The sequence below is a fragment of the Mytilus trossulus genome, unplaced genomic scaffold, assembly GCF_036588685.1.
Source record: "Mytilus trossulus isolate FHL-02 unplaced genomic scaffold, PNRI_Mtr1.1.1.hap1 h1tg000424l__unscaffolded, whole genome shotgun sequence".
NCBI lineage: Eukaryota > Metazoa > Mollusca > Bivalvia > Mytilida > Mytilidae > Mytilus > Mytilus trossulus.
In genome coordinates this window covers 374,216-387,992 of record NW_026963354.1, presented here as the reverse complement: position 1 = coordinate 387,992, position 13,777 = coordinate 374,216, and the positions used below count along the sequence as shown (strand labels likewise).

The following is a 13,777-nucleotide window of genomic DNA, read 5'->3' as shown; positions in this document are numbered from 1 at the left end:
CAAAAAGTTTCACAAATTTAAAATTGCTGGAAAATATTACATCTTCATGTAAGGCCCCCTTTCATTGAAAAACCTCAATTTTTAGGCCCAGGCTGATATAAATTTGACTTTTGAATAATTAAGCTAAGTCTGATAAATCAAATGAGTACTCTATTGCTTTTGGTACATAATAAATGATATATTAGGGCATCTAAAAAGTATTTTTTTGCAATATTTTAATTTTCAAAGCCCAAAATGTTGATAGTTGAAATTATTCAATTTTAACGTCAAAATTTAACACGCAAAGATGAGTATAGAATTTAGCATATTGTCTATAATATATATCCTATTGTTATGAAACTTTGCAAGCAGTGTTATAATTTATAAAGCTCTGGTCATACCAAGTTTTTTTAAGATTTGTCAACTCTTTCTATCCTATTAGGTCCGAGACCACAATTGTCGTCCCTTGATTTTCGTTGTTCACGAATATAGTCCCTAGTGTTAACGGTGGGTTACTTGCCAATAATTTTTATACCCCTTCCAAATTTATTTCTCCATGTTTAATGCCTCAAATTGTAAGTAGGGGGTTAAAACTACACTGTAAAAAAATTTGGGTCCAGAATTTTACAGGAAAGTAGTGATTTGGTCCAGCTGAAAAAGGTTAAAAATTAGCACTTCGGAAGCTGTCAAAAGATTTCAAGACACTCTAAACACAAAATTGTCCATATTTTGAGTTAGAGGCGATGAAGTTTTCTATATTTTTGATATAATTTGTCCCAAAAGTAGTACAACACACTGTAAAAATTTCATTGAGAAAGCGCAGGTGGGATTTTTTTAATTTTCATTTATGTTCTAAAAGAAATGCACTACGAATTAATTGTGTTCTCGGACCTAAGAGGTGAAGTCTGTAAATATAGAATCTGTACTTTGGCAACTTCCCTAAATGATTTGATGGTTTCAATTTGTCAAATAGCATGAAACTAAAGGATTTAAACTTTTATTTTATAGAACTTCTGCAAAAATGACCAATTTTGGCATTTTATGGTCAAAATAGGCATTTTAAGGCTTTTTCAATAATGATGCATACATGGCATTCTGACTTGTTATCTGACAGGTTTTCATGTGTCAATACTTGTGTTTATATGCCTTTATCTAGTTCTTTTACTTGTTTATGAACTCAGAATCTACAGAAAAGAACATTATCTCAGACAATATGTACAAAATGTGTTGTATAAATGACCCTTGTTTAACGCCCTGTTTGGATGAAGTCAAAAGTGGGGTTCTTGGTACATAAAATTTGAAGTCCACAATAAAGACCTCACTAAATTTGTATCAAAAGCACTTTACAATGTCTATTGTACCTGTTCCATCTCACATAATATCTTTCTTTTCTTCTGTAGGATAGCAAGTGGTTTAGATATAAGCCTGTTGAGACTAAAATTGCATTCAAGTTTTTCATTAAAAAGGCAAAAATCTTTGTATCAGACCATACTGTCTGTAAGAAAAGTTAATTGCAAGAGCCTTTTTGGGCTCAGACTTGTTGTATCATGTCACATGAGTATAGAAATGATAAAAAGACACAATTTTTTATTTCTTATAGCCTCAATATGCATTTTTTAATGTAAATATGTGGCACGGCCAAAATTGACCCTTATTTCTTTCCAGTCTTACTTGGCTTAAGACCCTTTTTTAAATAATATGCTATGTTATTTGTGACTTTTCTTTCCATTTAAAGTACATTCAATACATATATAAGGATTATTTATAACCAAAAAGTTTCACAAATTTAAAATTGCTGGAAAATATTACATCTTCATGTAAGGCCCCCTTTCATTGAAAAACCTCAATTTTTAGGCCCAGGCTGATATAAATTTGACTTTTGAATAATTAAGCTAAGTCTGATAAATCAAATGAGTACTCTATTGCTTTTGGTACATAATAAATGATATATTAGGGCATCTAAAAAGTATTTTTTTGCAATATTTTAATTTTCAAAGCCCAAAATGTTGATAGTTGAAATTATTCAATTTTAACGTCAAAATTTAACACGCAAAGATGAGTATAGAATTTAGCATATTGTCTATAATATATATCCTATTGTTATGAAACTTTGCAAGCAGTGTTATAATTTATAAAGCTCTGGTCATACCAAGTTTTTTTAAGATTTGTCAACTCTTTCTATCCTATTAGGTCCGAGACCACAATTGTCGTCCCTTGATTTTCGTTGTTCACGAATATAGTCCCTAGTGTTAACGGTGGGTTACTTGCCAATAATTTTTATACCCCTTCCAAATTTATTTCTCCATGTTTAATGCCTCAAATTGTAAGTAGGGGGTTAAAACTACACTGTAAAAAAATTTGGGTCCAGAATTTTACAGGAAAGTAGTGATTTGGTCCAGCTGAAAAAGGTTAAAAATTAGCACTTCGGAAGCTGTCAAAAGATTTCAAGACACTCTAAACACAAAATTGTCCATATTTTGAGTTAGAGGCGATGAAGTTTTCTATATTTTTGATATAATTTGTCCCAAAAGTAGTACAACACACTGTAAAAATTTCATTGAGAAAGCGCAGGTGGGATTTTTTTAATTTTCATTTATGTTCTAAAAGAAATGCACTACGAATTAATTGTGTTCTCGGACCTAAGAGGTGAAGTCTGTAAATATAGAATCTGTACTTTGGCAACTTCCCTAAATGATTTGATGGTTTCAATTTGTCAAATAGCATGAAACTAAAGGATTTAAACTTTTATTTTATAGAACTTCTGCAAAAATGACCAATTTTGGCATTTTATGGTCAAAATAGGCATTTTAAGGCTTTTTCAATAATGATGCATACATGGCATTCTGACTTGTTATCTGACAGGTTTTCATGTGTCAATACTTGTGTTTATATGCCTTTATCTAGTTCTTTTACTTGTTTATGAACTCAGAATCTACAGAAAAGAACATTATCTCAGACAATATGTACAAAATGTGTTGTATAAATGACCCTTGTTTAACGCCCTGTTTGGATGAAGTCAAAAGTGGGGTTCTTGGTACATAAAATTTGAAGTCCACAATAAAGACCTCACTAAATTTGTATCAAAAGCACTTTACAATGTCTATTGTACCTGTTCCATCTCACATAATATCTTTCTTTTCTTCTGTAGGATAGCAAGTGGTTTAGATATAAGCCTGTTGAGACTAAAATTGCATTCAAGTTTTTCATTAAAAAGGCAAAAATCTTTGTATCAGACCATACTGTCTGTAAGAAAAGTTAATTGCAAGAGCCTTTTTGGGCTCAGACTTGTTGTATCATGTCACATGAGTATAGAAATGATAAAAAGACACAATTTTTTATTTCTTATAGCCTCAATATGCATTTTTTAATGTAAATATGTGGCACGGCCAAAATTGACCCTTATTTCTTTCCAGTCTTACTTGGCTTAAGACCCTTTTTTAAATAATATGCTATGTTATTTGTGACTTTTCTTTCCATTTAAAGTACATTCAATACATATATAAGGATTATTTATAACCAAAAAGTTTCACAAATTTAAAATTGCTGGAAAATATTACATCTTCATGTAAGGCCCCCTTTCATTGAAAAACCTCAATTTTTAGGCCCAGGCTGATATAAATTTGACTTTTGAATAATTAAGCTAAGTCTGATAAATCAAATGAGTACTCTATTGCTTTTGGTACATAATAAATGATATATTAGGGCATCTAAAAAGTATTTTTTTGCAATATTTTAATTTTCAAAGCCCAAAATGTTGATAGTTGAAATTATTCAATTTTAACGTCAAAATTTAACACGCAAAGATGAGTATAGAATTTAGCATATTGTCTATAATATATATCCTATTGTTATGAAACTTTGCAAGCAGTGTTATAATTTATAAAGCTCTGGTCATACCAAGTTTTTTTAAGATTTGTCAACTCTTTCTATCCTATTAGGTCCGAGACCACAATTGTCGTCCCTTGATTTTCGTTGTTCACGAATATAGTCCCTAGTGTTAACGGTGGGTTACTTGCCAATAATTTTTATACCCCTTCCAAATTTATTTCTCCATGTTTAATGCCTCAAATTGTAAGTAGGGGGTTAAAACTACACTGTAAAAAAATTTGGGTCCAGAATTTTACAGGAAAGTAGTGATTTGGTCCAGCTGAAAAAGGTTAAAAATTAGCACTTCGGAAGCTGTCAAAAGATTTCAAGACACTCTAAACACAAAATTGTCCATATTTTGAGTTAGAGGCGATGAAGTTTTCTATATTTTTGATATAATTTGTCCCAAAAGTAGTACAACACACTGTAAAAATTTCATTGAGAAAGCGCAGGTGGGATTTTTTTAATTTTCATTTATGTTCTAAAAGAAATGCACTACGAATTAATTGTGTTCTCGGACCTAAGAGGTGAAGTCTGTAAATATAGAATCTGTACTTTGGCAACTTCCCTAAATGATTTGATGGTTTCAATTTGTCAAATAGCATGAAACTAAAGGATTTAAACTTTTATTTTATAGAACTTCTGCAAAAATGACCAATTTTGGCATTTTATGGTCAAAATAGGCATTTTAAGGCTTTTTCAATAATGATGCATACATGGCATTCTGACTTGTTATCTGACAGGTTTTCATGTGTCAATACTTGTGTTTATATGCCTTTATCTAGTTCTTTTACTTGTTTATGAACTCAGAATCTACAGAAAAGAACATTATCTCAGACAATATGTACAAAATGTGTTGTATAAATGACCCTTGTTTAACGCCCTGTTTGGATGAAGTCAAAAGTGGGGTTCTTGGTACATAAAATTTGAAGTCCACAATAAAGACCTCACTAAATTTGTATCAAAAGCACTTTACAATGTCTATTGTACCTGTTCCATCTCACATAATATCTTTCTTTTCTTCTGTAGGATAGCAAGTGGTTTAGATATAAGCCTGTTGAGACTAAAATTGCATTCAAGTTTTTCATTAAAAAGGCAAAAATCTTTGTATCAGACCATACTGTCTGTAAGAAAAGTTAATTGCAAGAGCCTTTTTGGGCTCAGACTTGTTGTATCATGTCACATGAGTATAGAAATGATAAAAAGACACAATTTTTTATTTCTTATAGCCTCAATATGCATTTTTTAATGTAAATATGTGGCACGGCCAAAATTGACCCTTATTTCTTTCCAGTCTTACTTGGCTTAAGACCCTTTTTTAAATAATATGCTATGTTATTTGTGACTTTTCTTTCCATTTAAAGTACATTCAATACATATATAAGGATTATTTATAACCAAAAAGTTTCACAAATTTAAAATTGCTGGAAAATATTACATCTTCATGTAAGGCCCCCTTTCATTGAAAAACCTCAATTTTTAGGCCCAGGCTGATATAAATTTGACTTTTGAATAATTAAGCTAAGTCTGATAAATCAAATGAGTACTCTATTGCTTTTGGTACATAATAAATGATATATTAGGGCATCTAAAAAGTATTTTTTTGCAATATTTTAATTTTCAAAGCCCAAAATGTTGATAGTTGAAATTATTCAATTTTAACGTCAAAATTTAACACGCAAAGATGAGTATAGAATTTAGCATATTGTCTATAATATATATCCTATTGTTATGAAACTTTGCAAGCAGTGTTATAATTTATAAAGCTCTGGTCATACCAAGTTTTTTTAAGATTTGTCAACTCTTTCTATCCTATTAGGTCCGAGACCACAATTGTCGTCCCTTGATTTTCGTTGTTCACGAATATAGTCCCTAGTGTTAACGGTGGGTTACTTGCCAATAATTTTTATACCCCTTCCAAATTTATTTCTCCATGTTTAATGCCTCAAATTGTAAGTAGGGGGTTAAAACTACACTGTAAAAAAATTTGGGTCCAGAATTTTACAGGAAAGTAGTGATTTGGTCCAGCTGAAAAAGGTTAAAAATTAGCACTTCGGAAGCTGTCAAAAGATTTCAAGACACTCTAAACACAAAATTGTCCATATTTTGAGTTAGAGGCGATGAAGTTTTCTATATTTTTGATATAATTTGTCCCAAAAGTAGTACAACACACTGTAAAAATTTCATTGAGAAAGCGCAGGTGGGATTTTTTTAATTTTCATTTATGTTCTAAAAGAAATGCACTACGAATTAATTGTGTTCTCGGACCATTTACACAACTGGGTCGATGCCACTTCTGGTGGACGTTTCCTCACCAAGGGTATCACCAGCCCAGTAGTTAACAATTCGGTGTTGACATAAATATCAATAATGTGGTAATTTTTATAAATTTCCTGTTTACAAACCTTGGAATTTATCGAAAAACTAAGGATTTTCTTATCCCAGGCATAGATAACCCTAGCTGTATTTGGCACAACTTTTTGGAATTTTAGATCCTCAATGCTCTTCAACTTTGTACTTGTTTGGCTTTATAAATATTTGAATATGAGCGTCACTGATGAGTCTTATGTAGACGAAACGCACGTCTGGCGTACTAAATTATAACCGTAGTACCTTTGATAACTATTTAAGCCAGATTGTCAAATTGACAATTTAATTGGAACATTTAAATAGCCTAGCTTTTTTTGTTGAGTTGAAACATAGGTGTTATAATGAGGGTCGGTCTATATATTGATATTTTCTCATCACTTGACCTGTTTAATTGTAACTGGTGTAGTGTTACTGAAATAGTGAACATTTCAAAACTAACCTTAGTGGCATAAAGGACTCACTTTTTATTTTGGTTAATTTATTTTTTAAATATTTAAAAGTATGATTGAAACAACTATCAATTATAGAGTTATTGCCCCTGAAATGTCAATTATATTTTTTACTATATGTTTAACCAATTGGTATACGAAGGTTATCTTGGCTACCGGTATCTTATTAATCAAATTTATCAAATCATGTTAAAATAAATTTAGAAGGGTTAAAGGGTCAAAACATAATATTCCTAAAATTTGTGTTTGCTGCTTCTCTACTTAGAGCAGAACTGTAGATCTGAGCACATTATTATCGTCTAAGATTTAGAATGATGTCTCTGAGTGCACCATATAAAAATTGTCAAATATCTAATAAAATTAAATAAATTACTCTGTACGTGTTATACAAGAGTGAAGAACATGTGTTTACTTATTTATTGAAAATAACAAATAACTGATCATCTGAATGATAGAAGGTATTCGCAATCATGTTTTGGTCTATAAACAATTGAACAAATATCTTACAATACTAGGATATGTTTCACACAATTCATATCGTTCGTTAATCTTGTTTATCTTCCAACTGTCGTTTGAAAGGCCCTGCAATGATGAAATATGCAATACAATTTAGAAATGGAAATTGGGTATGTGTCAAACAGACCACAGCCCAACCAAAAAGAAGAAAACATATAAAGTCATTTGACAGTAAACACCTATGAAGGTTAACTATAGGTCTACAATAGGATAAGTGAACAAATTAACATAGAACCATATTTTCAATGAAGTAAAGATCGAGTTATTAAATACAATAAAAACAAGAGTGCACACAGTGAAATGCTTCGACTTTTTTACTTAATTACCATAGAATTCATTTTGCAAGTAATATAAGGTTCTACTACAAGTAATTCACATAAAATGAAGTCACAGTCAGATGAACCATGTCAGAAAAACATCAAATAGATGTATAATGCTTTGTTCTAATGACAGAATTCTGGTACTTATACGGCAGGCTTATTGATTTCAGCTCCAATGGTTTAAACCGGAAATGTGTCCATAATGTATTAACCAGATATTAATTATGATATTGTAAGTGGCAAGTAACAGTTGCAAGTACTCACCACTTAAGATAATAAGATAAACTTAGAGATTCCAAACCTTTGTCTCAAGCATACAAGCAGAAATCTTATAATATTATTACTTATCACACCTGTCTGTTATACTCTGCTATTGGGTCATAGACTTTCCACCCATCATCACCATAATCTTCTTTAAACTCAAAGGCAAATAATGGCTGAAATATAGCAAATATATATTTACGTCATAATTAAGATCATGTATGTCAATGGGATACTAATATGATGTTAACAAATAAAATTGCCATTAAGAATTGACAAGACAGGTATATTAGTGTTTCTTGAAAATTAATTGTGCAATCAGAACTTGACACTGTTTTCAAAATCAAGGAATTTTACAACATCTGCCTATAATTGAACTAAACAAATGAATTTTGTAAAACAAGTATTTGTTAAAGTTTGCAAAATAGTATTGTGTATTAAATGAGTAAGGACGTGACAGTTATAAAGAAAATGATCTAAAAGAGAGATTTTGTCTAGATCTTACCTGTTTGTTTGTTATAGGAAAGGCAAATTGTTGGATCTTCTCAAAAACTTGTCCTCTTGAATGATTTTCTTGTTGGTGTGCAAATCTTAAATTTCTAATGTCCTGTTCAATATAAGTTGTACAATAAATCATATGAAAAGACTTTTTTATGAAGGAAATTAACTTCATCTCAATTCTTATATCATAATTTGGTAATCAAAACACTTAATGACTGTGTTGTTCAGTATAATAAAACACCTAATGACTAATTGCCTCGAGCAATAGTTGGTTTCTCAGGGACAACAAACTTGTTATTACCCTCACACCCAGTCAATAGGTGTATAATAATATACAGGCTTTGCATTTATATGCTTTATTGTCTAGTATTCCAATGAATAATATGATTTGCTTCATAATGACCAACCTTGCATATCAGGTTAATTCCATAGGAGTTATCTCCCCTGCTGGTGGCGTTGCTTATCTTTTCAATTTTACTAATCACACCTAGTGGTACATCTAATATGAATAAGGATTCCTGAAAATATTTTTGAGATGAGAATTATGCTTATTGCAAATATTCACAAATAAAATAAACATTGTTATACAAGTACAGTGCCTGTTTGTTTGTGAAGACAGTCTATAAAAATATTCTGTTTACAATTTCCTTGACCATGAATAATACAATATAAATTATAACGGTGTTTCAAGAAAACAATCAATTCTTCTTAAGATTGACACAAAAAATATGAAAACAAGGAGATGAAGTATGATTTCTAAATAAACAACTTTTAACCAAATGATGTGGGTGTAATCAACTATAAAAGTCAGAACAGCACATCCTTCAACAATGAAATCAAAAAATTTTATATTTCAAATGTATGTTGATATCAAATATATATATGAGCTGGCATGTCATTAACTACTAGTAGTCCTTTTTATGGCCCGAAACGAAGTTGTCGGTGCCATATAGTTGTGCTCTTGTCCGGAATTCCGAAATTCTATAATTTCGAAATTCCGAAATTCCGAAATTCCGAAATTCCTAATTCCATCATTCCGCAATAAACCATAATACGGAGTTTTTTTCTAAACGCCTTCAGATATTGGGCTGATTTTTTATATGTGAGTTAACCATGATGAGTTACAGATTAAGTTTAAGTTTCGTTCCACCTACTCAAATAATTTTTGTCGAAATTACGGGCTTTGGACTTTGAGAATTTGTTGAAAATCACAGTTTTAGACTTTTTTCTAAACGCCTTCAGATATCAGGCTGATTTTTTATATGTGAGTTAACCATGATGAGTTACAGATCAAGTTTAAGTTTAGTTCTGCTCCGCTAATTTTTGCTGAAATTACGGGGCTTTTTTCTATACGCCTCCAGATTTTCAGCTGATGTTTGATATGTGAGGCTACCATCATGTTTGTGTCACATGTGTTTATATTGAAATTGCAGATTTTTCAACTTTTTGGGACGGGGCTATTCGTGTCGCTTTGACACATCTAGTTTAATGTATGTATCATTGTCATTTTGTTTAGTTTCGTTTGTTGTCCCATATAAGTCAGAAGCCTCTGACATTTGTTAGTCTTGCATGATTTTTAAATTTACTGTCTTGTGTATATTTTATGTTTTGTTTAGTATGACAGTCATTATAATCACAGAATTAGTACACATTTTTGTTAAGAAGCCAGCAGAGTAAAGCACCCTTCTGCATTGAAGACCCACTGGAAGCCTTCTGTTGTTTTCTGCTCTTTGATCTGGTTATTCTCCATTTCCATTCTCAATTTTTACCTCACTTTTAGACCTTATGCAAACCAAATATTTCATAACTAATCTTACTCTTTCACTGCTTTTAAAGTATAACTTGTAATTGGTGACCGTTAGCGCTCCTTTAATTTGCCCATTGTAGGGACATAAATATTTCACATCTCTTCCTGGAAAACAAATAAATCAAGAATTCATAGCTTTTTTTCAATATTGTGAAAGCTGTAGTATAATAATACATTAAAATTGTGTATGAGACCTGGTGACAAAGGCAAACTATATTTTTTCTATAAGTTTTCGGCAATCAAAACAATTTATAAGTAAAAAATGAAAAGCTTTATATATATATGTATTCCACTAGTTTGTTCAAATACTATTTGTAAATGCTTAAATTATTCATATTCTAAAGTTCTATATATAACTTTTCTTTCTACATGATTATTTTCTAGCAATGCATATAATATATTACATTTTTTTTTAAAGAGGATGTTTAAACAGTTATATGATTGCCAATTTAATGAGACAACTCTTCATAAAAGTCCAAATTACACAGAAATGAACAACTACAGGTTGAGTAGAAAAATTAATACAGTATTTTTTAGAAAGCCTGTTTACACAAACAAAACATGTGACCACCTGTTTAATGTCTCGTTCACATGTACATTTAATTTCAATTTGATAATACCATTTAGCTGATTCGAATCAATTCAAATTAAAAAAGAAGAGTGTATTGAACGCGATTAGTGAATTTGAATTCGATTAATCATATTCGATTCGATTCGAAAGTCGCTTATTGGGATTTGCATTCACACACTCTTCTTTTTTAATTTGAATTGATTCAAATTGGCTAAATGGCATTATCCAATTCGCATTACAAATGAAAAATGCTTTTTTTTGTTAATACCAATTGAAAGTTAACGTCGTACGGAGAGTAGATGATCGAATTCGACGCGCATTTTACGTCCTGACATAACTTTTAATTCAAATTAGTTAATGCGAATCGAATTCGAATTTTCGTGTGAACGCAGCATAAGACTGTTGTTAGGATATTGTAAAGTACAGAAATGTGTAGGGGTTACGCAGAACCTAGTGAGTGTCTGGCCTACTTTTGTTGTGTTTCGCAGGCTCGACAAAATTGGGGGGGGGGGGGGAATAGTAATATTCCTCTCGATACTATATCTTTTGATTGAAAAAAAAGCTTCTGTCAAAGTTTGGTAAAAATCAGGGATAGTTTATGAATCTAATAAATGTTTTAAAACTTTAATGTAATGTTATCTGGAAGAAAAACTGGAAGAAGTCCATTTATAAGTTAAGTCTGAGACTACTGTGTTATGGTAGTCTCAGGTTAAAAACAGAAAAAATGGGGTTTTTCTTTTACAAAATTTATTTTTGGATTCTATTTTATCATCATATAATAAACAAGCTTCTGTCCAAGTTTGGTGGAAATCCAGGATAGGGAAAGAAAGTTATTATTAACCACAGATTGAATGTAATGTTTCCTGGCAGAAAAACTAAGTCCATTTATAAGTTGAATACGGAAAAAAAAAAAATTTTGATCATAAACAAGCTTCTGACCAAGTTTGGTAGAAATCCAGGATAGTTAAAGAAAGTAATAAAAATTTCAAAAACTTTAACCACATAATGAATATTTGTGTACGCCGCCGACAACGCCAGAATGTAGGATTGATATGTCTCGATTTTTAGACAAAAATGACTGTATATTCTTCGAAAGCTTGTTTACCTATTCCTTGGATAAGTTCTCCTCCCAGTAACGGTGGTTCATCTGACTGTGATACTTTGGCACTATCTCTTAAAATCTGAAATAAAACATGATCAACATTAACAACTGAATGTACATTTGTTACAGCCTTAGCATATTAAGGTAGCACAATACAAAGATTTGTTTTACTTTCAATCACTTACCTTTAAAATGCTGTAATTTCCTTATGAATTCAAACCAAATAATAAAAGAGTATATATGGATAGATAAAAGATTAAACTTTCAAATGAATGCAATATTTTTATTATGCAATCATTATGTTATTAATTATTAATTTATTATGTAATTAGTGGCAAAATCTCGGTCAGTTCTCTTAAACGAATTTATCTCTTTCGTCTCTTTAACTATACAGAAAATGTCAACGAAATCTTAATCAACACATCATGGGCTTCAAAAGGGTGTCTCAAAATGTCCCTATGGTATTTCATTCTCTCATAAATCTCTAATTAGTGTCAACATCCTAACCACATAAAAGAAGATAATGTTTAATTAGGTGTAAAATTTGTTCTATGCATTCTATCTGAAATCTGAGACACCCTTTTGTTAATAATGGTCATAGTAACAACAGTTAATAAAATCAACCCTCTAGAAATACCTATGAGGAAGCTAATTTCAGTTGAAAGTGGAAATTTGAGGAAAAAATATTTTAGACACAGTTAACATTATAATTGGTTACATAATTGTTGCACCATATTAACATTGCATTTATTTGAAAGAGTAATATGTTACCTATCCACAACTACCACTTTTATAAATTTTCAAGCATTATTAAGAAAGATACAGCATTTTAAAAATTGAGAGTTGGAGTTTTAACATCTTTGTATTGTGCTACCTTAAGTCTTGTTATGTTCTAAAAGGTTACCTGTTCAACTCTGTAATATTCTAATAGATCTTTGGATATTGTTTTTACTGCTATAAATATCGAATTTGTTACCAGTAAATTAAACCAATTTAAACTAAATAAATATTTATATATTATAATATACAAGAACTCTACTCATTAATGGACCTACAATCTGTTGATACCTGTAATTCAGGATAGGACAAGGTGACAGGTTTATCTAGTCCTGTCCTGCCTATTAATCCCCCCTTTTCTCCTTCGTAAAAATCAAATGGAAGCTCGATCACTAAAAAAAATTTCGTAAATGTACATATTGTTTATATAAAATAAACTTAAAAGATGAATATTACCTTCAATTCTGTTCCACGTACATTTTCTGACGATAAAGACAAAGAGCAAATGGTTTCGGGTGTAGATTCGGATTCTTTTGATCTATTGCCCGTGGTTTCTTGCGTAAACGGTATGGATCTATCTGAGATTGAGACGTTGGATTTCTCTGTCTGAGACCCATTTGTTTCTTTTGATTTGTCCCCTTCCATTTTAAAAATGATTCGTATTTCGAAGTTTTTGTTTTTGTTTCGCTTTGTCGAGGATTTGTTTAATCCCGAGTTTATGCATACCACACTTTAGATTATTTTTTTCCTGGAAACAGGAAGTAAAAATCTCTTGTTTTTTTAAATATGTTACGCATCAAGGTTGATATCCAGTTACAATCAGTGTCTGAACAAAAGAAATTGAACTCTTTATGAACAAAAAGGTAAAACCACAGGTATTTAGGGCATGGGCCCCCCTTTTTGGACCTCACTAACAAAATCAATTGTTTAGTGTTTTTTTTTTTTTAATTTATTTACAATATTCTACAATGTATAAACATTCACTTGGGGCTCGTATGGATAGTAAAAAAGTTATTGTAATCGACTAGCAATGGATTTTTGAGACTTGATATATACACATGGAAAAAAGTATTGCAACACCTTGATTTTTTTTCAATTTGAAAAATCAGCCTCTTATTTTATATGGAATATCATAAAATGATTATAAAATGATATTGAAACATAGTTAGTTTAACATTGTCATTCAAACGAACAAAAAAATGTGTGAACAATTATTTTTTTTATCTTAACCACAATTTTGATAACAAAATGAAGTGT

General features: G+C 30.8%; 1 protein-coding gene across 1 annotated transcript; it reads right to left on the bottom strand.

Annotated features, from left to right (window-relative positions):
* Window positions 1–7,139: 7,139 nt before the first annotated feature.
* On the bottom strand, window positions 7,140–13,252 carry LOC134702205 (myotubularin-related protein 2-like). The gene is made up of 7 exons (XM_063563275.1): window positions 12,977–13,252; window positions 11,747–11,822; window positions 10,081–10,175; window positions 8,671–8,781; window positions 8,268–8,369; window positions 7,855–7,938; window positions 7,140–7,247 (listed from the first exon to the last, which is right to left on the bottom strand). The coding sequence occupies exons 1-7, from the start codon at window positions 13,163–13,165 to the stop codon at window positions 7,146–7,148; spliced, it is 759 nt and encodes a 252-aa protein (XP_063419345.1). The 5' UTR covers window positions 13,166–13,252; the 3' UTR covers window positions 7,140–7,145.
* Window positions 13,253–13,777: the final 525 nt, after the last annotated feature.